The following is a 26,021-nucleotide window of genomic DNA, read 5'->3' as shown; positions in this document are numbered from 1 at the left end:
GGGAAGAGCTCCAAACTCTGCAGAACGCAGGGGCTGGCTTTAGAATGTGTTTCTGTGTTCACGAAGAAACACAGGCATGGCTAATGCCCTGCACTTCTCCCTCACACAGGTCATTCTGGACCTCCTGCTCTGGAAGACCTGAGCCCAGTCCTCCCCTGACCTGGGACCTGTGTGGGGCACCAGCCCAGGATGGCTCCCACTCAGCCGCCCGCTGGCCTTCATTCTGCCACATGAGGCTTGGAGCAGTCTGTTTCATCTGCAGTCGTGAGATCTGTACACACTGTTCCCATTTCTTCATTGAGCAAGCTTGCATCATGCAGCACGGCATGGTGGTCGAAGGCCCAGACCCGAGAGCTAGGATGCCTGTGCTCAAGTCCCGGCTTTGCCACTAGCTTGGGGCCCTGGGCAAGTTAGTTCCTGGTATGTGCTATGTTCAGAATAACAGATCCCACCCACTTGTGGGGGGGTGGTCATGAGGATTAAATGAGTTAATAGAAATGAGAAGGCAGAGTGGAGTAGGTGCCCTGAGAATGCTACTTCACTGCCGCTATTACCATTACCATCGGGGCCCAGGTCAGGGCACCACGCCTCTCCCCCAGCCCTTCCCTGTGCCCCCAAGCCCACCCCCTCATATAGCTAAGAGCCCCCTGATAAGAGGAACACATCTGGAGCACCTGTCCCTCTCTTCCCTGGCACAGGGCCTGGCGCTGAATAAATGCGGTCTGTTGAAGGAATGAATAAGTAATGAACAAACATGTAGGAGTATGGGATGGATAAATGTACGTCAAAGGTAAGATTAAGACTTGTAATTACTCAGGACAAATACTTTCAACAAAAGTGCCTCAGGCAGAGCTGGGTGATTAAGAAAAGGTCTCTGGCACAGCACAGCTTTAAGGCAAGAAACACTGGTGGACAAAAAGATAAATCGGCCAACAGATAATCAAGAAGCCCAAAGAACTGACTTTGGAATTTGGAGTTAGAGAACCTGGCTTCCACATCCTGGAGCTACCACCTACTGGCTGCGCTGTGAGGGCACCGTGTACAGCTGGGCAGGCTGTCCCCTGCCCAAGGACACCTGACTGTGGTGGAAAGCCAGGGCTGGAATCTAGCCCGAGCCCAGTTCAAGCTGGTGTGAGGGCTGCAGAGGGCTCTGGGGACCCCCTAACAAGGGGGGCTTTAGAGTTATAGGAGGGAGGCGACTGGCAGCCCTGGTCAATGTGTGTCCTCTGATCCTCAATCCTAACCCACAAGGTGGAGCCAAGGAGAGCAGCTATGCCTCACAGGGCCAGCGGACAACACGAACACCTCCACAATATAAGTCAGCTCCCACTCTTTACGCCCAGTGCCTAGAACAATGCCTGGCACATAGAATGAACAGGCTAATGTACTTAACAGGCACCACCCTTGTCCCTTCTTGGCAGGTGGCCCTGTAAGCCAGGTCCCAGTGCAGTGGGCTCAGACGCAGGTGGGACCATGAACTCTAGTAAACTCTCACACCCATCAGTCGGGAAGAAAACAGAAAGGGTGTGTGTGGCTAATTTGGGGGCCATGGTGCAACCTTTTTCAGTCAGCTGGGAAAAGCGATAAGGGGGTCACCATGGGAACCACGGGAATTGGGGGTGGGGGAAGGATGGCCCCATTCACATGGTGCATGAAGGTTATGACTCCAACGGAATGCAGGCTGGGTGTAGGGCTGGGCCTGGGAGCAAAGTTCCTGAATGACCGGCTGGCCAGGCCTGGCCCTTAGTCCCCTCTTGGGAACCTGCACAGCCAAGAGCAGTGTTTCATCAAAACAGGAAAAATCACTGAGAAAAAATGCACATGTAAGGGGACTGGTATTTACAGGGAACGGCCCTGCCTGGACCCAAGGCCTAAAAGGATAGATTGGGGTGGAGACACAGGGGGTCATGTAGGGCAGCCGAGCTCTCCCCAGTAAGCACACCCCCTGCCCACTGAGGCGTGGGGGATCCCGGGAAGTTGAAAGCAATCCTGGACTAGATGGTGCATGAAAAATAAGACAACATGAGCCTCAGAACCACACCCTCATGGCTACACACAGAATTTTCTGACCTGGTGTTACCTGTCCAAAGTGCTTTAGAAACACAGACGTGCCCACTCTGGTGTTCCCTACAGGGCAGGGAAGTGCAGACTTTGGCCCGAAGGAGCTGGCAGACAGAAGCCCCAGGATCTTGGGCTAGCACCCCACAAGCACCCATGCAATTTTCTTTCTTTGGACAATAGGACCTTCAGGAGACTAGGACCTTCAACTTCAGGTGGCTGGGAAGGTTAGCTAAGGTTAAGAATTTTAATCTGCTGGGCACACAGTAGGCTCTAAATAAACAGCCTTTCCCTGGGTTCCTCAGAAGTGTCTAGATTGTTACAATCATGGCCACATGATGGCTGGTGACCCAGCAAAGGCTCCTCCTTCCCCCGCCACGCTTCCGGGTGTCTATGACTTTCTTCTGTATAACACAAGGATTTTGGTCTGGCTAAGTGCAAGTCCTGAGTTGTTCCTCTAGTGTTTAAAGGACCTGGTGTGCGCAGTCAGGCCACCACCACCACCCTCACTCAGATACTGCGGTTGGCTCTTGGTGCTCTGCTCTTCCCCTTCAGTCCAGAGTGCGCCTCTCAGGAAGACCTTCAAGGGCTGACGCCGTCTTAGGATAAAGGACATATTCCTAATGGTGCCCTAATCAAGGACCTCCTGGCCTGGCCCAGTGGACTCCCCAGGCCGAGGCACTCCCCAGCTCACCATCCCGCACCGCTTCCACCTGTGACACATTACCTCCCCGCTTTCACCTGGGCCTCCCTCTCTTTCCATGACCCGCTGAACCCTGATCAGGCAGCCACTTAACCATCGCTGCGTGCAATCTCCCTTGGCTCTCAGAAGCCACAGGTCCCAGAGCCCCCCCATGGTTTTCTTTCACAGCTCTCAAATCAATTGAGATTTACAAATTTAACTGAATATTTGATTTAATTGCTGAAGTCAAATACTCCTTGATGCAGAGGCTATATCCCTCTGTTCACCACTGGTCCCAGTGCCTAGTGTAGTGGCCAGCACAGTTATTTCTACGTACATGAGTAAGGGAGGGAGGGGCGAACAAACAGCCTGGGGCATGAAGTGAAAAGGGAAGTAGAGCAGAAAGCAGATGGGGAGACCCTGATTTGACTACTTCTGCTCTAGGAGCTACAAGGGAAGGTAGAAGACAAGACCCTGGAGAGGGAGCCAAGTCACATGTCAGAGGGGCTGCCCAGGGTCCTATAAAAGGACTCCGGGAGGAGGGGGTCAGTGGCCTGGTGGCCAAGGCAGAGCACTTGCTGACAATTCATGAACACTCTCATTCCGCCTCACCCAGCACAGGGAGGGGGGGCGGGCAATAATTTTAGCTCATTGTTACAGATGCGGAAAGTGAGTCCCAGGGGGATGCAAGACCCACCTGAGGTCCCACAGATGGGAAGGGGTGGAGCCAGGGCTGTGACTTGTCATTACTACACACAAAGCAGTGAGAGCTAGATTCAAGAGAAGCGTGTCATGCCAGGCACCCCTGCAAGAAAATAAAACACATTTATAAGCATCTTCTTAAAATGGCTAGAGCAGAAATGCTTATGCTTTCAGCATGTAAGTGTAGTAAATAGCAATGAATTGAATTGTTCCAGGTACTAACTGAGAACCTACCCCAGCCAAGTCCAATACTGTCTCACCTGCCTCAGCCCATTTAATCTTCAGAATAGCCCTGTGAAGCAGCACCATGATTAGCAGGTTCATTTCACAGATGAGAACACTGAAGCTCAAACAAGTTCCTGTTACTTCTGATTTAAAATGCTTGAAACATCATGGGTATTCTCTTTACTGTATTATTTTAATACATAAACTTTATCAACTTCAACATACACCAACATGTTCCTAACATCTACTAATAGCCTTAGGGCCCCAACACTACTTTACTAAAAGCTTTCAAATCCCCCAACTATGAATTTCCCGCTGTGGGATTTTCAGGGGTTCCAATCCTTGGCTGTAATTCCCATTCCCCCAATGCTGACCATGTCTGTAATGTGCCTTAGGCATATTAATGCTTGAATTCAGTCTCAGATTGGCCTCCATGATCTGTCTTCTGTCTCCACAGGGTCTGAATAAGGAGCAGTCACCCCACGAGAAAGCACACTCACCCACCTTCTCTGGAAAACACACTAACTCATGCCAATGGGCTTTCAGTTCCCTTTCCTCCATGCCCTAGGGAGTTTTTACATTCGCCTGATTGTATTCTTCTTCCTAAGCACCACTTTTGCTGAAGGACCTGCCATGACTCCCCATCACCTGATGCAAAATATGCAGACCCCAATCCAGGTCCCAAAACCAGGACCACCTCACCTGTTACCCCACTCTTTTCCATCCTGCTAACCCTGCCTCCCAATCTCTCATTGGGCAGCAGAGCGCCTCAGCTAGAATGCCAACCCTTCCCCTCCACTGATTTCACCCAACTCATTTCTCAAGCATCCCTCCTCCAGGAAGTCCCCCACCACTCCAATTCACTCCCTATTTATGCACTCTGCTCTCTGCTTCAAGCAGTATTGCCTACGTGGCCTTGACTCCTCTCTGGACTGTGTGAAAAGACCTCACCTTTCCAATAGGGCTCCTTGCTTCCTGCAAGTAAGGCTGAAGTCCATCTGCCTGGGCTCGGCATTCCAGCCTTGTCACAGCCCTTCTGGCTCAGCTGTGAATCCAGTCTCATTCTCAGTACAGCTTCTCACAGAAATGACACATTTCACCCCACCCCAACCCCCACCCCGACAGGAGTGTGGGGAGGGTCACTGAAGAAGTACCTATCTTTTCTCTGGCCCCAAGTGCTGTCAAGTTTCCTCTTGCCAACAGGCCACAAACTAAGTCACTGGTCCATTGTCCTTTTTCAATTGAATAGGATGTGACTTACAATTTAATAAGTGACATTTGATTAGTTAAAGGTCAACATTTTCAAAACATCAAGTTCATGTGGAAAATATGAATCAAAGAGGCCTTTTCGAAGAAAGACTAGCTACCACAAAAGCCAGCAGCTGCTGGCCTGGCCCCTGCCAGGCTGCACCAGGCGGTCTCTACAGCACAGGTTTGCAGGCGGACACACCACAGATCGAACCTGGCTCGCCTGCTCAAGTCCATCCTCACTATGCTGAGGGTCAAGGGCACACTCAGGACACCCAAGATGTATCCTAAGATTCACCATGTGCTGACAGTTCCCTCCTGCCTCTTCCGCTGGATGGGCCTGCATCTCTCACCAGCTCTGCTCACCACTAAGGTCTCAGAGAGGCATCGTGGGGAGGCCCTTCTCAAACACTGCACCAAGTTCCATCACATTCCCGAGTCCCCTGGAGGTTCCTGCTCAGAAAGTGCTCGATCATTTAACTGTCCTTCCTCCCTGCTGGAAGGGAAGCACCATGACAGTTGGTACCATGTCCATGGTGTTCAGCCCCAGCACAGGGTGTGGCACAGAGCAGGTGCCCAACGGGAACCACTACATGAACAAATGAGCAAAGGAGCTGCTGACTGAGACCATCTTGGCAGAAGTGCTTTGGGTGGAACTTCTGGCTCAGCCACGCCACCAACAGAGAGGTGTGGAGACCACAGGGGCTATGCTCCCTGGATCCAGAGCACGTAGGGGATGCAGGGGGTGTGCTTCCTCCCCTGCCCCCACTGCCTTCCTGGAACCAGCGTCACCATCCCTGCCCAGTGGTGTTTCCTGGTGTTCTAAGAAACGGCACTCAGTGGAGGGGTGTGTGTGGTGGGGCAGGGGGTGGCCTGTAACACCCCAGATATTACACCCACAGAAATCTTGTTTCCTCAGCTGCTTTCCTAATAAATCCCACATGGAGTAAGAGCCATGAATCAATATGCACTGAGTGCACTGAGCCCTAAGACTGCTACAGGACAGCCTACATTTTCACAACTGCCCTCCTCTAAGGTGGGTACCACTCACTACTCTCCCCATTTCACAGCCGAGGAAACTGACGATGTCCAGAGAGGTGACATGATGGCCCGACTGGGCAAAGAGCAGGGCCAGAGTACAAACCCGGAGTTCCTGCTCTGGTTTCCTACTCTCCTGATAATTACAATGCCCAGGAGAGTCTGCTTATTATACAGAGGATGAGGCCCTGATTCCCCACATCACAATCACCAGGTGGAGCCACTATGGAATCCGCATGTGAACCAGCAAACTGCCCCAGACAGCTGGGTAGCAGTCTTGACTCCCTGGGCCCCAACTTTCCCCTCTGTGAAATGGGCAACTCTTTTCCCTGTGAAATGGGGTTGGGTGAGGGAAATGCTGGGTATGTGTCCTAAAAATGGCCAAGAGGTTCCACTGAGGAAGCAGCAGACGCAGAAGCCACTCACAAGTCACTGGGCTTGCTGGACCCAGGACACAGTCCTACACATTGTAGCTTCTGTGCAGTATCTTTCCAGACAACAGCAGCACACAGCAAACTGGGTAAGACTGGTGAGAGGGTGGACACCCAGTCCACACCCAGTGTTCCCACACCAGGGAGCCTCATACCGTGACACTGACGGGGCTACTCATGGCCACCTCGTGGGGCCTTCAGGGAAGACATACACACACAGGCTCACACACACTCACATGCACACCTATATACACATAAGTACACATGCACGCCTCGTCAACAGAGGTGGCTGCCCCCAGGGCTCCTCTCCCCTGGCCAAACCCACGTGTCCTCTCTCCTCTGGGCTGTTTCCACCAGCATACTCAGGTAAAGACTCCAAAATGACAGTTGTAACACTGTCACTCAAAGGGCTAGAGTCCCATGTAGTAATCTGTATCAAGGTTCAAACTCAGAAATATCTGTGCAAACTCAGTAATAATCACAGCCACATGCCCTGAGCACTTATCATGGCGGGGGGCTGTGCTGAGCAATTTACCAGCATATCTCACTGAAGCTCACCTGTCCCCCAGGAAGAAGGTGCCATTACCATCCCCACTGATGATGCTGGTACAGCATGAGTGAGCCAGAAAGCCTCTAAGTAGCAGAGTCAGGTTCAAACCCAGAAAGACTTGGCTCGTTCACTATTTGATACATTTTTTTAGTGTGCCTGGCACTGTCCTAGGCCCTGGGGACCCAGCAGTGACCAAGCAGAGCAAGGCACAGACAGCCTAATGGGAGACTCAGAGACTAAGCTCTTAACCTAGGTCTCTGCTATCTCCCAAAGGCCACTGGTATCCAAAGGGAGACCTCCCTATCTGGGTCCCTGGGTGCCCACTACTGCCATGAGGTTCCTGCCACAGGAAGACCCCATGATACAGTCTGGGTTAGATGGCACTGGCCAGAAGGAACCAGATCCCACAGGCTTATCCACCAGACCACACCAGTATTTTGGAAAATTAAAAGCCATCTCTAGACCTCATTCTCCTCATCTCTCCTCCTTCCCCATGGGATGACCTTCATGGAATCTCTAAGCACTGGGCTCCAAGTGGAGGCACGAGAAATGCAAATGATGACAATACATCTGATTCTTCAGCGGTTTCCTTTGGGCAGGCGCAGACTCAGTTACACTAGTAGTAGTCTCTGGGATTTCCAGACACAGGCCGATCTCTCCAGGGACCTTCCCAGACCACTTCTTAAAGATCTAGGCAAATCTCCTATTTGGGGATGGAATCATATTAGCCACTGACATTCAGAGTGCTTACCGTGTGCCAGCACACACATATGAACAACCCAGTAGTCTCACTTTGCAAATGAGGAAAGTGAGGCCCAGAGAGGTCTAGTAACTTGTCCAAAGTCACAGCTGGTAGTGGAGTACTTGAGCCCAGGGACTCTGTCTCAGGAAATCTGGACTCTTAACCTATAGCTCCTCTATATTAGGTCAAATCAATCGGTTTCTTTGCAAGAGTGTTTTCATGTTTCACAGAGGTTCTCAGAGTTCCTGAAGCCCCCAGACTGACTCATCCCCCTGTCTAGGACCGGGGCTTCTGATCCCAGCCTACACACCTCCTCACCCATTGTAGAGTCCCAGGGACCTGCCCAGACCAACTTCTGTCTGTGGCCCATTTCCCTCAGACTGCCCTGTCCCTATAAGGTGGCTCATTAAGAACTGGGTTGCTGGCCAGGTATGAGGCAAAAGGGAGTTGGGGGGACCTGGAGAATGGTATGCCTCCTCAGCACAGCTGCATGCTGGCACACGGCCAGTGAGCCTTTTTCTAGAGGCACTGGAAATCCAAATTTTCATGTGAAATCTCCTAATTTGAAAATTCAGTCATTTAATTTAAAACATATTTAATTGTGAAGACCAAATAATCACATTTATAATTGGGTAGAATTCAACCCCAATGCTACCAGCTACATTCTCTGCTTTAGAAGACCAAGTCTGCTTTAGAAGAGGAAGTCTCATAAATGGGGGAAGCAGAGGGGTTGTGACACCTAGTCAGGATCTACTGAACCAGGACCTGAAGGAGGGTCTCCCCTTAACTCCGTGTAGCAACACCGTGGGGTCAGGGCTTCATGTCATTTGTAGACTAGAAAGCAGGCTCAGAGAGGTGAAGAGAGCTGCTCAGGGCGCACAGCGAGTGGACAGAAGTGCCAGGATTGGGACCCAGGTGCAGTAGGCCCCAAAGCCCAGCTACCCCAGGTTGCCACACGTAATGGCAGCTCAGGGACAAACTGAATCCCTGGTGGCTGACTCGTCATGCTCCAGTGAGTGTGGGGCAGGCAGAGTCCACACAGGGTGACGTGCCTATGTGGCCCCACTGTGAGGGGCCTGACCCAGGGTGGGGTAGGGTGGGGCAGGGAGGAGGCAGGTCGATGAACCTTCTCATACCTCCTTTGACTCAGGATTAACTCAGCTCTGACAAACCACTTGGCTTTGAGCATGACCTAGTTTTGCAGCTCGGCCAATTGAAGCCCAGCTGGGGAAAGTTGGACAGGTTGGAGAATGGAACCAGCCCCCTGCCACCTGGCTTGCTGGATGAATCTGGGCAGCCTTGGGTCCCCAACTCCAAAAGGAAGGGGCTGGCTCTACCCACCTCGAGGCCCTCTTAGCTCCCATATGTATGGATTCTAATTAGCCCAGAACCTTAACACATACCAACACTGGGGCAAATCACTCCACCTCCGTTTTCTCAGCTGTAAAATGTAGGAAGGAAAAGCCCCCATTTCACAGGTTTGTTGTGGGAATTAAAGATGATGTACCTACAGTGCATAGCACTGCCCCTGAGACCCAGAAGATGTTTACTTTCACCACCACCACCTGTCTGGCACCTGAGGCTTTCTCACTTGGCACCTGAGGCTTTCTCACTTCTCTCCTTCCAGAAATATCTAACTTCTCACTTCCCTCCTTCCAAAAACATCTGATGGGTCAGGTCTAGTTCTCTGTATTAGGGACAAAAGGGGTCAAAACTCATGGCCATGTTCACTGGGAAGGATCCAAGGACCTAACACTCACCAAGATGCAAATGCCCCCTACAGTAAACTAGAAAAAGTGTGGAATTTAAGCTCAGAAAAGTTGTGTTGCTGTGACCCCTTTCCACCTGCATGACCCTCTGAAGCTCAGTTTCCTCATGTACAGATAAAATAATCATCCCCAGACCGCACATATCTTCTAAGGGCTCTCTAAGCTCTAAAGTCCCATATGTTGCTTTCATGATAATCATTATTAAGTTAATTAAAATTTATGGTACTCTGCTCCAGAAAGACACTTGAAGCATAATGGGGAACCCTTCCTCAGGGTTTCCCAACTTACTTGATCATAGGAATCACTAAGAACACTTTGAAAAATGCAGATTCCCAGGCCAACTGGACGAGACTGAAGGGTGGGCACAACACAGGGCCCAGGTGGTTAGGGAAACCTGCCAGTCCTGGAAAGAACATAATTGCTTGATGGAAACTGAAAACTGGGGAACCTGGAGCTCCAGGTCAGGTGATCTAACAGAAAGCTTCACTTTCAGGAGGTCAGAAAGTTTTAAGCTTAGGGGCCGACTGTGTTAATTTGCCCTCAACCTCTCTGAGCCTGGTTCCTCAAAATGAGAACGATTAGGCCTAACCCCCAGGCTGAGGGGAGTGTGGAATGTCAGCTGTCCTTTCTCTCCCAACTTCCCGTCCCCAAATTCGGGGGGCTAATGCGCCATTTCAAGCAGGTGGAGCTAGCAGGGGTGGGGGTTTTTGGCAGGGCCACTCACTCCCACTTCGGGCAGGGCCTGCGTAATGTCTGATTTCCCAGTGCCTTGGTACATAGTCGACAGGGAACATTTTCCATTCTCACTAGTAGAGAAATAAATCCTTTCTGATGCACATAAGGAGAAAACTAGGAACATCTTCCAAACATAAAGAGATAGAGCAACAAAGCCCCCAATCCCAGCAGTGCTGGACCCTCTGCCAGGTCTTGGGGTAAGGGAGTCTCATCTCACATGCGGTTCGGAGCTGCTTCATGGGAAGTGTGAGGTGGGGGAACATGGGCCCCACATCCATGGACCTGGGATCTGATTCCAGCTCAGTGGGCTCCTCCCTCCCTGTTTCTCTCCTTCCTTCAATAAATATTTTCTGAGTACCTGCTGTGGGCAGACCCTGAGCTCAGCACCAGGATCCAAAGATGAGTAAATAGATTTGGTCCCTGTTCTTAGGAGCTCAGACTCTATGGAGACAGACAGACATGTTAAATGACTGCACACACAAATCACTGCAATTGTGCTAGGTGACCTGAGGGACATGTCCAGGTGTGACAAAAAGGTACAGTCAGGGAAGGGGGAAAGCAACCCAAATTAGATAGAAGAGGCAATCTGGGAAGATCTTTTTTGAGGAAGAGTACTAGTTGGCCAGGCTAATCCATTTAGTTTCTCCTCTACAAACTGTTTATTCCCCTATCTAATTTTCTTTTTCTCAGTACTCACCCCAGCAGAAAGTAACCCTCTGTACTATTGTCTGTTCACTATTGTTTGCCATTTTCCCAACTAGCCTGGAAATGCCATGAAGATAAGAACAATGTCAGTCTTGTTTTCCCTTGAGTCCCTCCCAATAAACCTTTGAGTGAGTAAGTGAATGAATGGATGGATGAATGAATAAACCCTGCTTCTCTGGATTTCAATCTCCTCATCCCCACAGTGGGAATAACAATACATCTTGGCCATGTTGCTGGGAGATCTGGGACACACTGCCTGTTTGCAGTGGGTAGGGCTTGGTGTTATTATAACCTGGGGTGAGTGGGACAACAGGGGGGGGGAGAATTAGGGGCAGGAGAGGAAGCTGGACTCCTCTGTGAACAAATCACCTGTGAACTTTGCCTGAGTCAAGACAATGTCAGAAAGGCATGCCAAGACACACGGGGGGCCCTCCCTTCAACAGCATGCACCTAATCAACTGGTGATGTCACTAGATAAATCCTGTATCACTCACTGGGCCAGTGAATGGATGGCAAATTCGCAAACATGCTCAGGGCTGCCTTCTGATTAACTGGCTCAAAGCAGACCTGGGAAGCTGGCATCCTGTGCAAACATAGCCACATGTAGAAAGCCATGGTTGACAGGGACAGAGAGGTGGGAGAACAGCCTGAATACATATGACCCCTGCCCAGTGTGGTCATACCAATGCCAGGAAGCCTTCCCCAACCAGAGACAGCAGCCAGGAGCTGTGCAGGGAGCACTTGAGTTGGCTGTGTGGCCATGGGGAGGGTGTAAGAGGGGTCATGCTCTACTTCCAGCCTCAGTTTCCCCATTGGTTAAGGGACACCATTAATTCCTTCCTCATGGATGAAGGTGCAAACCACAAAGTGATGAATGTCACATGGTAATAGGGTGATTCTTATTCACCTTTCCATGCATCAAGTTTTGGATTTATCTGTACACAAATTTGTGCTGGTTGTCCCCCCAGCATTTGTGTGGCACTCATGCCACCAGTGTGACCTGGAGTGATTTCAGGTAACGCAGGACCTTATGGTTAAGTTCTGAGTATTTTGAGAACTTCAAAGAGAAAGTCTCCAGGGGGTGGGTGCTGTTAGCAGGTCCTCAATCCCTCATGTCTCCAGCACTTGCTAATATCCCCTTGTTAACAGACCCCGCAACTTCAGCAGACATCAGCTCGCTAGAACCAAACCACCATGCAATTATTTCTATCTGCTTATGGCAGGTGACACTGCTTTTCCATTTTTCAAAGATGTTTTAAAGTGACCTTTTATAAATAAACATGTTAAGTTAAAAAACAGTAACTTAAAGGAAATTTATTAAGTAAATAATAGATATTGTTTAGGAATATGCCCCCAAAATTGTGGCAATGGTACCAAAATGGAAGAAGGTTGAAAAACACTGACTGGAGTTACCAACTCTGCCAGTGATATGTGAATCAAAGGCCATTCTTTTTCTTTCTCCTGGGCACACAGATGAGATTCCTGTCTCTCCTGCAGGTGGGTGAAGCCAGGTCCCCAGTTCAAGGCAGAAGTGATGGCACCACATTCAGACCTTCCACCCAGCCCTCAGGGGATCCAACACTTCCTTGAGGGCAGAGCCACAAGATGGAAGGAACTTGGATTGCTGGGTGCCCATGAGGGGCAGATCATCCTCACCCACCTTGGGACTTTACAATGAACTTCTGCTGCATTTATCAGGTTGTTTATGGGAATTAGCTGACTTAGGCTAATATAAAGGAGGCATCTCTGTCTAATTTCCTGCCACCAGGAAACTGTCAATGCCAGTCTGGATTTCTTGGTGCTTTTTTTCTGTACCGAATAATTACTGAGCACCTAACAGACGCCAGGCACAGTCCTAAGGGCTTTATAGGGATGAGCTCAACTGATTCTCATGACTGTCCTGGGAGCCAGGAACTATTGATTATTAGGTTCTCTTTCAATGAGGCCACCAAGGCCCAGACGGGTGGTGCTTCTTGCCAGAGTCACATTAAGGAACTAATGAAGCTGAGACTTGAACCCAGGACTGTCAGATACACAAAGCCCTTAGATTTTTCTACAAAGCTATAAAGCCTCTGCTAAGCATAAAATCCAGGGTTTGCCATGCCCTGACTGCCTATCAGTGCCTGGGCTGGGTCCTGCAGGAGACAATACTAGAGTGGCATTGCCACAGCATGGAGCCCTTTGAGCCACACAGGAAGGGAACAAGGGGGGCATGTGGCACAGAGCCAGATGGGGACAGGAGGAGCCAAGGTAGTCAGGGAGGGCTGCAGGAAAGCACAGTGCAGCAGGAAGGGCATCACCACTCAGGAAGAACAGGGAGGGCTTCATGGAGGAGGTGGTACTTAAGGCTGGCCGAGAAAGATGGGTGAGATTTTAGTTGATGGAGACAGCTGGGGAGATGCCGTCTCAACCAAGCCAACAGCCACCTCCTGGATCCACAGGAATTAGCTTGGGACAGGCCCACCACCCTGCCTCCCGTAAGGGCCCAAAAGATTGTTGGGAAAGTCTTTAAGACACTTGACAGCACTGGATGAAATACTCCTAGTCCATTCAAGGTTTTAGCCATTGGCTCTTCTTTCAAAGGACAGAGAGAGTAATGGAAAGATTGTGGAAGGGGGAGTCAGACCACTCGGAGCTGCAATGACCCCTCCTATCCCCTCAGAAGTGATACTCGGGGCCTGCTGTGCTAGATCCTGCATGGATGAAGCATAAAGAGGCACTGCTGAGTCACATGAAACTGCGCAGGGGATTTTAAAAGCTGGTGGTCCACCTCCCAACAGGAAAGACAATTTATAGCGAAGAGGGTTGGACGAAGACCCGCGATCAGTGAGGAGCAATACAGGGGGCGGCCTGGTAAATGTTGCCTGAGCCAGCTGCCGGAGGTCAACGCCATCAGTGATGACAAGTACCCTGATACGATGCACTGAGAAGGGTCCTCCCCTCACAACCCAGAATAATCATGAGAAAACACCAGACAAACCCAGACTGGGGGGCAGTCTACAGGACACCAGGTCAGTGCTTCTCCAGAATGCCAAGGTCATGAAGAGCAGAGAGACTGAGAAACTGTCCCCAACCAGCTGAGACTGGGGTGACAGGACCACTGAATACAACATGGGATCTCGACTGGATTCTGCAGCAGTAGAAGGAAATCAGTGGAAAACAGGTGAAATCCCAGTAAGAATTGGAGTTCAGTTAATTAACAATAATATGCCAAATGTCAGTTTCTTAGCTGTGACATTTGTGGTATTGTATGGTGCAAATCATGGGGAAAACTGAATGGAGGGACATCTGTACTATCTTTACCACTTTTCTGTAAATTTGAATTATTCCAAAATTACACGTGTATTTAATTTAAAGAGAAAGAGAGTGAGAGAAACAAAGTGCCAGAACTCAAACATAAGTCCATGAGATTGTAGGTACAGGAGTAGTCTGTTAGGCCCAGGGCTCTATCTCCAGCTCTAGAACAGTGCTGGCACACAGTAGGCCCTCAATGAAAATGTTCAGTCAACAAATGCCTCCACCACCACAGCCCACTCCTGGCCTGTTGATGGGGCGCCCCAGAAACCATCCAGAGAAAGCGCAGGATGACCAACCCAACTGGCTCCCCACAGAAAGGGCTGCACCCCTCTGTCGGCTCCCCAGCAGGAGCTCACAGGAGATAATCTCTTCCTCACAAATGCCCAGGGTGACAGGAAATGGTCACCCAGGTCACCTCCTCTTGGGAGGCTCCCCACAGCTTCCATGGCAACAAATTATAAACACAACTAAGTAGACAGCAGCTGACACTGAGGGTGTCTCTGGAGTGGCCCCAAGATAATCAAGATAACACTTGCCTCTGGAGCACACAGTGAGTTCAAGAAAGCCAGCTCTGGCATCACAGACGAGTGCCTGGGTCAGCCATGTCACCTGTGGTTCATATGACAGTGGCCAACTCTTGTCCCTTGTCTGTGCCCAGCATCAAATGGGAATAATAACTGGTTCCCACCCGACATGAGGATGAACTGGGGGAGAGTCCAAGGAAGGCCTTTGGCCTGGCACTCGGTGAATGGTGGCTACTGTGGGCACTGTTTTGTCGTGGCACAGCCCTGTGCCATGGAGAGTCACTTGGAAGAGACAACCTGGACACTGAAGGTATTAAAAGGATCTGGAGCCAGGGAGTGTCACTCAAATCGATCCTGGCCAGCCCTCAGACTGCTGAAGAGGAAAGTCTGGTCCAGCGACAGAGCTGACTTCCCAGCTGCACCCCAGCACCATCCCGAGGAGGGAAGCCCCGGCTGTCAGGCCTGGAGCAATCATGCCCAGGCTGCCTCTGCCCAAACCCACTGCCTCGGCTCCGAGACTGTGCCCAGCAGGCTGCCTCCCAAGAGCCCAGGAGCTCTGCCCCAAGTCCTTTCTGCCTAGCCAGCATGGGCTGGTCACATGGGTATGTGTGACACACAGGCCACACGCCACCGGGGACAGGCCACAGTCAGCCCTCAGAAGGTTTTGTTCGTCCCAGCGTGACGTTCAACATAAAACTGGTAGTGATTACTAACCATTTTCACACAGTTTACAAGATTTTCATCATTTCCTGAAATATCGGGGAATCTGTGGGGCAAAAAGCCACAAAGCTGCCCCAGCTCAAGGGGGAGTCACTCTCCAGTGGGCCAAAGCCTGCAACAAATGGTCCACTGAGGTGCCTGCCTGCACCCTAGGGGCTTCTGGGTGTGTGACTGACTGACTGACCATCTTCTCTCACACCATAGATTAATGCCTTGGGGTCACTGTGTAGTACCACTTAAAGAGGGGAGTCCAGCTCTGGGTCAAATTACCCCACGTGGTCTCATGTGAGTGTGTCACTGGCCCTGCAATCCCCAGGGGTGCTGGTTTTACCATGTCCACCAAATGACCCTCTGCTGAGGTCTACTGGGCTTGGCAAGGAGCACGGGAGATGGTGCCAGGTAAGGCCAGGAGGAAGGAAACGTATCCTGCTCTGTAAGCACATTGCCTCACATTTCACATGAGCTCATCTCAGCTTTGCCAGTCCCTGCAAGGAAAGTGTGAGCACCTCAATCTGCAAATGAGGAAAACCAAGTGTCTTGGCCAGGGTCCCACAGCTAGTAAATGCAGAGAAGGATCCAGATAATCTGCCAAAGGAGTGCGATGTGAGAGTCTCCAGGGGAAAACACTGAAGGCTGCCCTCCGAGGGATGCACAGGGTAGAACATTCTGGAAAGGTGGCCAGGGTCAGCACTTTCCCTGAAGATGTGGAGAGACCTCCGCCTGTTATGAAGGTGCTCCTGCACATAGCAAAATGTCAAGACAGGCCAAATATCACTAGGGGGCCCCAAAGTTTCAAGGTATATTCTATATGTAAGTGGCTCCTGGTGTGAAAGTGAGAGAGAAGAGTGGAGAGAAGACCTAGTAGCGAATCATAAAAACTGACAATAGCAAGACCAGGGTGAAGTACTCTGGCTCTGGAATCACAGACCCAAGTTCAAGTTGCAGTCCTATACTTCTTCAGCTGTGTTGCCCTGGGCCAGTCATTTTCCAGCTCTGAACCTTGGTTTCCTGTTTTAAAACGGAATTAATAAAAGACAAAGAGTGAAATGGCAACCTTTTCACCAGGAGAGAATAATTGCAAACACATATATCTGAAAAGGAATTCATATCTAAAACATGAAACTCCTTCAACTCCATAGCAGAACACAAACCAAAAACAAATAACCCAATTAAAAACTGGGCAAAGCACTGGTGGACAGCGACTGCACTGGGTGTGGGCGGGGACTTGATAATATGGGTCAGTGTAGTAACCACATTGTTTTTTCATGTGAAACCTTCATAAGAGTGTATATCAATAATACCTTTAAAAAATTAAACAAAAAAAACTGGGCAAAGGACTTGAATAGACATTTCTCCAAAGAAGATGTACAAATGGCCAACAGATGTGTGAAGAGATGCTCAGCATCGTTAACCATCAGGGAACTGCAAGTCAAAACTTCAATGAGGTGTCACCTCATACCTGTCAGGATGGCCGTTATCAAAATAAACAAAAGGTGAGTGTGGAGAAATTGGAACCCTTGTGCACTGTTGGTAGGGAGTTAAATGGTGCAGCCACTATGGAAACAGTATAGAGGTTCCTCAAGAAATTAAAAATAGAAATATCATATGATCCAGGAATCCCATGAAAGGGTATTTATCCAAAAAATTGAAATCAGGATCTTGATGAGATATCTGCACCCCTGTGTTTTTTTGTTTAATTTTTTTAAGGTATTATTGATATACACTCTTATGAAGGTTTCACATGAAAAAACAATGTGGTTACTACATTGACCCATGAAAGGGTATTTATCCAAAAAATTGAAATCAGGATCTTGATGAGATATCTGCACCCCTGTGTTTATGGCAGCATTATATCACAAGAGCCAGGATACAGACACCACCTAAGTGTCCACAGAGAAGTGGATAAAGAAAATGTGGTGTAAGCATACAGTGGACTATTATTCAGCCTTAAAAAGGGAATTCTTGCTGTGTGCGCCAACATGGATAAACCTGGAGGACATTATGCTAAGTGAAATTAACCAGTCAAGGACAAATATACATGAAATCCACTTCCACGAGGTGCCTAAAATGGTCAAACTCCTAGAAGCAGAGAGAAGAATTGTTGGAGCCCCTGGGGAGCAGGGGGGAAGTGGGGATGTACTAATCAATGGGTACAAAGTTTCAGTTACACAAGGTACGTGCTAAAGGTCTGCTGTGCCACATTGTGCCCATAGTCAACAACACTGTATCACGACGTACTTAACGATCAATGAAGAAGGTAGTAGACCTCATCTGAAATGTTCTTACCCAGTTTTTAAAAACTGAATTATGAGTGGGACTACATAGTGATAGCATGAGAATTTCTGGGGGTGATGGAGCTGTTCTCTGTCTTATGGGGGTGGTCACATACAATGTCTTGAACTTCATAGTAGAATACACCAAAAAAAGTCAATGTTACTGTATATTAATTTGGAAAACAAAGAAAATAAATGACTAATAATTATATCTATCTCATGGGGCAAGTGTGACTTTTAAGTACAATGACAGTCCCAGCACAGTGTTCAACAAAGCACAAGCTGAGGAGCCCTCTGGCATTGCTAACACGATGAGCTGTGCCTCCTTCCCTCCTCCAGAGTCAAGCCCCAGACAGGAAGGCGAGAGACAGAAGCTACGACTTTGCGGGGCTGCTGCAACACCAGCAGCCAAGGTTTCAGGGGCTGTGACTATGCTGAGTGGGCCTCTCATCTCAAATAGGGTGTCCACCTTTTGGATAAACAAAACATTTCAAACACGTCTTGCTCTCTGACCAGCTGTACTGCCGGCAGATTCTAGGAGGAAGGCATTTGCTGGGAAGGATTACCCTGAGAGGTGTGTGCCAGTCCCCAGGGGCCCCCGATGCACCAGCTGTGTGACCCAGGATTTCTGAGGGTCGATTTCCCTGGACATAGAATGGGAATATTAACATCCCCTCAGAGGGGGACAAGGTCTGTAAAGCACCCTACATATCCCCTAGCTCTTGGCAGTACAGAGAATCTTAAGTTCCTCCTGCCTCTCCCAATAGTCAAAACTTTTAAAAGAGAATACACAGTAGCAGTGGTTTTTTCCTGTCCTGTACTGTTCCTGCATGTATAACCTATGTAATTAAGTTAACAGACCAAAATGTTAAAGCTGACAATAGGCAATTAGGTTAATTACCAACTTCCTTAGAGGATCAATTAGGGCTCTGTTTCCCAAACTGTATTATGAGAAATGGTACTGGATGCCCTATAAGCAACAGCGTGGCTTAGACAATACATTTAGGAAAAGCTGGGGTGAACCAAGTGACTCAGGTTCTCTTGGTGCAGGACTTCTCAGAGGCTTTAGTGTGTTACCCACATGTTTTAATCTCAAAGCAGGGGACACAGTACTGAAGAGCACAGATTAGGAGATGCTAGTCAAGTCAACCATACACAGCAGGGCTTTGTCACCTTACTGTACATCCAAATCACCTGGGGGTCTTGTTACCCTTACAGATTTAGATACAGGGTGGGACTGAGACTCTGCATTTCCAACAGACTTCTGGGTAATGCTGAAGCTGCTGGTCTGGGGACCAAGCTTTAAAGGGTGAGGATATCAATGGAAAGGTAAGACCACCCTCCTGCCCCTTATCAATTACTTTACTGGTGAGGAGCAGGCCCCAGGCAGGGCATGCGCTTGCCTAAGATCATGCAGGAGTGATATGTGGGACCAGACTTCGCTCCTCAGCCTCCACTCCAAGTACCTATTACACCATCTGGATGCCCTGGAACTCTTGGCCCTGCTTGCTTTGTTCTCTGGATTTAGAGCAATCTTCTCAGTTTTGGTTGTACACTGGAATCATCTAGGGCCTTTAAAAAATACTGATGCCTCCCCCACATCCTCCCAGATCCGATCTATTGGGTCTAGGGTGCAGCCTGAGTCTGGGGATTTTTAAAACTCCTCCAACGATTCTCATGGACAGCCAGAGCTGAGGTTCACTGATGTAGAGGTAGCGAGTAAGCCTCACCCCAAATGCGCTCCTCACACCCTGCCTGCCTCTCCAATGCCTGATGAAAACCGCCCAACAGCAACTCCAAAATGAAATATGAAAGGATTACCAGATGGGAAATGGAACTTAATGAGGCCGCACCTGGCTGAAGCCCTGTCTCAAGATATGATGTCACGGTCAGGAACCCAAACTGCCTTAGGAGGAGAGATTTTCCATCTCATTCCATGTCCAGATGAGCAGGAAAACATATGTCCTACATGCTAAAGCCCCAGTGGCCAAAGTGGGAAAACCTGGGCTGTGCAGAGTGAGGTGCTCTCAGTTGGTGTGAGACTCTGGTGGTTGTCTTTTAAAGACAATTTCAGAATCAGATGTCAGACTGCATGAGGCTAGTAAAAAAAAAAAAAAAAAAGTTGATGACTTTAAGCTTCTTAATGAGCCCTGCTGGGAAAGGATTAGAGAAAGTCAATGAATCCAATTAGGGGAGGTTTCACTTCTCCCTGAACTTGAATGGAAGGGGGAAACTTCAGCAAGGAGCCTACAGGATGCGAGCATGGCTCTGGAGCTTGCTGGCAGATTTCCAACCCCAGCGCTTTCCGCTGACCTGTTGTGTTCCTTCACTCCGCTGCACCTCAGCTGACTCATCTGTGCAGGGGGTTAACAGTGTCTGCCTTGCATGGTTGCTGGGGGATTAAATGAATGGATATATGTAAGATCCTTACAATAGCGTCAGGCACAAGTGCCGGATAAATGCAAAATTCTGGCTTCATTTTCGTATCATATCCTCTGGTCTAATCTTTATTTCCCTTCTGCTCTGATTTTTAAGTCTCTATAATTTTTAAAACTTGCAAAGTATGTGTTTTTGTCAGCTCCCCCAAGGTCTTCATAGAATGAAGCAGGGTCGAAGCAGAGGCACTCATGTTAGCTACTATCTGCTGAATGTTAACTCTGTGTTCAGAGTACCCCAGGGTGGCTGGGGCTTAGCTTGGTGTAGGGAGAGAGGGAGCTACCAGGGCCTGCAAGGGCCTCTTTGGGGAAGGCCACACAGGGAGCTAAGGAGTTCAACTTGATCCTCAGGGCAAGGGCCCTGCTTGTAGGCTGAAACCAGGACATGGAAAAATCAGGTCAACTTTGGGAAGCTCACTTGGTGCTCCTGAGGGGGCCTGGGGTCTCCTGGAGGGCGAGAGCCCTGTGGCAAGGCCAGAGTGAGGCGGGGGCAGAAGCCAAACCAAGGCACAGCTGCAGAGCCAGCGTCATGGGCGTGTGACTTGTGGGGTCACACAGGGCCGCATGCTCAGGGGGGTCCGTGCTTAGCTTAATGCTCTGCTGCCGCCATCCTGAAATTCATATACTTTTCCAATGACGGGTTCTGCATTTTCATGTTGCACTAAACCCCACAAAATTATGTAGCCAGCCCTACCTTGCAGAGCCATCTCACTAACCCCTACATCCACCCTACCAGGTGAGCCAGTGAAGGTTACCATCCCTCTTCAAAATGAAGGAACAGAGACTCAATGAAGGTAAGTCAACTGTCCCAGGGTGCAGCTGGTCAATGGCAGGGCAGCAGCACAGCCAGGTCTTGGGGTTTGAACTCAGGGGCCTTCTTGCAAGTAGTGCTCAGGCTCCCATGGGACTGGGCTGCAGGAACTGCTCCCCCTTCACCTAGTGCAAGCTGAGCGAGAGGGAGCAGGTGCTACTGACCCCTGCCAACCGGAACTGGGTACGGTTAGGGCCAACGCCCACGGATCTGGGTCACAAGGCCAGTTCCCCAACTGCACACCAGCGATTAATGAAACAATTCAACAGGAGCAAAGCAAACATAGTGCTCTTTGAAGGCCCAGGGGCCCTTCTCTGCATGCTGCCTCCTCCACGCCCCCAACAATTTAGAGAGAGCAAATTCAAAGAAGGATGGGCGGGGGTGGGGGGGGTGGGGAATTCTCCATCAAGAGCCGAAAATCTGCCCAGTGAAGGAAGAACTGGCATACCAAATCACACCATGAACTCTGGCTACCTCAACAGACTCTGGGAGGCATTTCTAAGGGGGAAGTTTTAGGCACTGGAGTTACACTACTGAATAAAACAGATAAAATCTTTGCCCTAGGGAGCTCAAGTTTTAGTGTGAGGGAGAAAGAGAGCAGACATAATAATTAAGTGAATTATATAGTGTAAGGAAATACAAGTGCTTTAGTGAAATAACACAAATAATGAAAATAGCGGCCAAGATTTATGGGGTGCTTACTCTGTCTAAATATTTTACACACACTGACTCATTTAATCCTCTCACCAATGGGTACTGTCATCCCCATTTCACAGAGAGGAAAACACACAGGAGGTAAGCCACACAAGGTCCCACAAGCAATAAGAAAACAAGAAGTGTTGTTAAGAAAGGGCAGAAGATGGCGATTTCCCCCCACTCCTGATTTTGTTTTGTTCTAAAGAGAGCATTTTGATTTGTTTAAAGAGAGGTTTTCTTCTCCTAGGCCTCGGACTGCAGGAGGGGGTCCAATCACAGTATACCCTCTCCACTGCCCCATGGTTCCTAAGAGATCTGAAAGGGTGTGGGACCCTCTGAGCTCCTCCAGTTTTATCCCAGAGCTAAAGCTTTGGAGCTAACAGCCCAAGTTCAAATCCCAGCTCTACCAGCTCACCAATATACAGAGTTTCCACTCAGCATCTCCCTTCCTTTTGATTTAAAATGACTGAAACTCCCTCTCACAGGTGACAAGGGAGCAGTGGTCAAGTGTGTGCCCCACAGTACCTGTACCATGGTGGATCCCCCTGCATTTGGGTCATGCATGCCCCCACTCCTGGGACTCCACCACAATGCCCTCCTTCCTTCTCTCCAGAGCCAAGGGCAGGCCCATGTCACCCAGCTCTGCACCATGGGGTACGTGGCAGAGGGCAGCACAGCAAATAATGAATGAACACTGAAGAGGAAGGTGTGGGGGGCAGTGGAACCTTCTTTAGACCCTGAGCCTTGGAGTTAATAGATCTTAAAAAGTTACTAGGCTTGTGCAGGTTACTAGGCACAAATAGCTCATTTTCCAAAAGGCAAATGCAAAGTGGTGAATCTATTCTCACCATTCTGTGGTGAGCTCCAGTCTTTAGGAAAATTTCATTAAAGCACCTTGTTATGCTGGGAACCCATAGTACCTGGACACTCTAAACCTCCAACTCAAAGGGCACCAGGTCAGGAGCTGTGTGTGACTCGAGACTGTAGCCCACCCTTCAGTATAGCTCCCATGAGAACCAGGGATGTCCTTCAGCCATGGAGCCTCAACTTCTTCTTAAGATGGGGGTTTAGGTGCAGAGTGAAGGGTTTACATGACCAAATGCAGTGGTTTCCCTAACAAGGCCCAAATCACCAGAATCTACTGAATCATGTGGGGAGAGAGGGGAGGTACAGGAATCTTTCTTTATGATTAGCCTGAGTGAGGGGAGGCTTTGTGGAAACAGGAATCAACATGCCAGCCACAACTCGCATGGCCTGGATGTTAACTGTCAGTTCGAGGCAAGAACTGCTCCTGAATCCCATCAAAGACGCTTTCCTTGTTCAAAACTGCCCTGGGTCTGCAACCATTTGTCCGAGACCCTAGTGTCAGCCTCAGGGCTGCACGGATGGGGCAGGGAAGGTGTCAGATGTTTGCTAGATGGCACTGGTACCCAAGACAAGCTGGAGTACCACGTCAGCCAGTGCAAGAGGACCAGGGCCAATGTCCTCTCCAGGCCTACCCTCTCCATGCCCACATGGAGGTCACTGCCAGGCTTTCTTCCTGGGAAGGCTGTCACTTTAGCCTGACTTAGACATACCTGTGGGGAGGAAAGCAGGCAGGGATTGAGGGCTTGCTCCTGTGAGGTAGGCACCAGAATCCCTATTTTTTGGATGAGGAAATGGCCTCATGGAGAAGCTCCTCAGTACTAACATCCTACTTCTGTGCTCTATAACCTACCAGGCTCTGGGTTAATCACTACTCATGCACTCAGGCCTCATGGGTGAGGACCTTATTTTTAGCCCCAATCTGCAGGTGGTGAAACTCAGAGACACTGAGAAGACTCAGACACTTGCTCAGGTCATGCAGCTGAGCACCTTAAGGGAGGTCTGAACACAGAGCCTTTGCCCCTAACTTCTAGCATATACTGCTCAGTAAGGGGCAGAACCAGGATTCTAATCCAGCTCGTCCCCATGCTAAAGCCCCACTATCTCCCTGGCCAGGCACCCACAGTGTGGCTGCCTCAGGCCAGGACATCCCCTGGGGCTCAAGGGAAACTCTGGTGAAGACCCCTTTCTGGGCAGGCTTCGAGCACAACATGGAATACGAGGCAGCTGGACCCCACAAAGGACCCATTGTGGTGACTGCAGAAAGCCAAGGCCAAATGAGGATGAGCTCTCTGTGGAGCCCTGCCCAAGCTCCTGGTCTCCTGCCCTACCCATGGTGCCCCCAAACCCAAAGAACAGGGCCTGGACTGGCAGACGAACAGGCCTCCTGTTCCTCCTGGGCTGGAGCAGCCTCAGCCTATGGAAACCTAAAACCATCCTCCAGCTGCTAGGAGGCAGGATGGGGCTGCAGACCCCTGTGGGTCCCTGGGGACTCACGGGAGGTGCCTGGACGCACCTGTCAGCAGGGACGGGGTCCACAAAAGGAGGCTCTGTGGAGGGCAGAAGGATGGCTTGTTTGCTCCCTTCTGGGAGAAGGAGTTAGCTTCCCAGTATGGAGACTGTGGGATGAGGGTTTGCAAGATGTTAAGGGCAGGCTGGGGAGGGGGCTCACTGGAGGGAAGGGGTGGGACGGCCCGGGAGGTGGGTGACTTAGCCACCAGCTGCACGAAGGGGCCCTGCATTGCTCTGGCCAGTTCTGTGTGCAGCAGGGGACAGACCGGGGTCCCCAGTGACCTGCCGAGGCATGCACAGGGCGGGGGGTATCGCTTCTGCGTGCCTGGTTGGAGGGGTCCACGATGCGTCCGTTTACTCCCTGTGCCCTCAGAGGGGGTTCCCCGTGGCCTGGGGCTCCACACTCACCTCCTGAAGTCAAAGGGCATCGTGCCGCCGCCGCCGGGGGTGGGACCGCTGCAGGCCAGGTGGGCCGCGGCGCCGCGTGGGTCCCAGCCCGCTGCCAACGCCTCCACAACCCCCGCCGGCCGTCCCCAGACACCCGCCGCTAGCCTCCCGCCGCCGGGAAGTGACGCTCCACGCAGCCCATTGGGCGCCGGCCGCCGCCCCCGGCCGCCCCTTCCGCCGCCCGGTTAAAGGGGCCCGCGGGCCAGGAGGGGGAGGGGCGGGCCTTTTGGGGTCCAGGCTCTTGGAGGCGAAGCGAGTCCCCCATGATGCATTCGTTCCTTCCAAGCCCCCCACTGTGTTTTCCAGTACTCTCTCTCCGTGTGGCCTCGGGCAAATCTCAGAGCCTCCGTTTTTTCATTTGTAAAACAGCTCATTTGAGTTGTGAAGATGAGGTGGAATGGCCCAGAGCTGGGCGGTGCACAGCACGTAGCTCTGAGTAACGGCCTCACGCTGGCCGGGAAGGGAGGAGGTCGGCAGCCCAGATTTGTAAAGGAGACCCACCACTCCCCGCCTGTGGGCCTCTGAGAAAGGCAGCTGGCTTTCCCCCAACCCCCCGCCCTTTCCACTCTGCACAAAGAAGATGATGACAATTACTTGCGGGACTTTTTCCTGGGCATCAAATGCGAGAGTTCGGAGACTAGCTTAGTGCAGTGCCTGGCCCTAGTAAGGGCTAAGTCTCCTGAAGCTATTGTGGTTGGCCCGGTAGCTGTCTGGTGTTTCCATGTTCCACCTGTGGTTCATTCCAGTGATAGTTATTGAGAGCTGGTCCCAAGCCAGGTCCACCCAGGCCATGCTGGCTGTCTCAGAGGTGACTGAGAACTGCTCTGTGACTTGGTCCAGGGCAGACCTCTAGGAGCCTCAATTACCAGCTGTGAAATTCACAAGCAATTTCCCTCAGGATTGGTGAATTACGAGATAGTAGTTGAGGTAACACAGACCCATACACAGGAAACGCACTGTGAACTTCCCTTGAGGGATCTGTCACTGGCCCCACCTCCAAAGTTGTGGTGACACAGGGCTTGAAACATCCCCAGGAGAGGAAAGTGGGGGCTCGTGTTTTAAAAGCAGATCCAGAGAGCAATTTCCTCTTCTATAAATAGAGGGAAATCACCATACCTGTTCCTCTGGGAGGATTCAGAACGCACAGTGATAGCACTGGGTCTGGTGTGCGGGTGGCAATCCAAACGCTTCCCCTGAAGCATACATCATGGCTTGATCTGCCTCTCCCTCCCTCTGACCAACAGCATTCCCTGTTCATTCAATCGTTCATTCGTTCATTCATTCATTCATTCATTCATTCAAGTGGCCTGGCCCTTTGAGGCAAGGGAAGGAAATTTGAGCTTGAACTAGAACCCAGGGCAGCAGGGAAGGCGAAGGGGCCTTGAGTGGCCCGACACTGGACCCAACGACTCTTTACTGGCCCTGTGTGGGAGGGCCATGCACTGGAAGTCATGACCCCATGTTCTCCCTTCTCAAAATGCAGTCCAAAGTCTGTGATGGTGGTCCACAGGCCAGCTGCTTGGCCATCATGGAGCAGATTCCGGGCTCCATCCCAGA

At 50.4% G+C, this 26,021-nt stretch overlaps 1 protein-coding gene across 3 annotated transcripts in view; it reads right to left on the bottom strand.

Annotated features, from left to right (window-relative positions):
- ERGIC1 (endoplasmic reticulum-golgi intermediate compartment 1) overlaps positions 1-24,592 on the bottom strand; it is a 101,964-nt gene extending 77,372 nt beyond the window's left edge. The window contains exons 1-2 of one of the 3 annotated variants that reach the window (XM_017662910.3): positions 24,426-24,592; positions 3,438-3,545 (exon numbers count right to left, since the gene is read on the bottom strand). In XM_017662910.3, coding sequence (XP_017518399.1) covers positions 3,438-3,545; positions 24,426-24,445 — 128 coding nt within the window. In that variant the 5' untranslated portion in view covers positions 24,446-24,592. Of the gene's footprint in view, positions 1-3,437; positions 3,546-4,618; positions 4,681-24,425 lie in introns of those variants that run through there. The other 2 variants (XM_073232253.1, XM_017662911.3) reach the window with 2 other exon arrangements.
- Between the last annotated feature and the right edge of the window lie 1,429 nt (positions 24,593-26,021).

This window comes from Manis javanica, chromosome 1 (genome assembly GCF_040802235.1).
Source record: "Manis javanica isolate MJ-LG chromosome 1, MJ_LKY, whole genome shotgun sequence".
Lineage (NCBI taxonomy): Eukaryota > Metazoa > Chordata > Mammalia > Pholidota > Manidae > Manis > Manis javanica.
The sequence above is the reverse complement of the archived record's forward strand: the minus strand, read 5'-3'. Positions and strand labels throughout refer to the sequence as shown.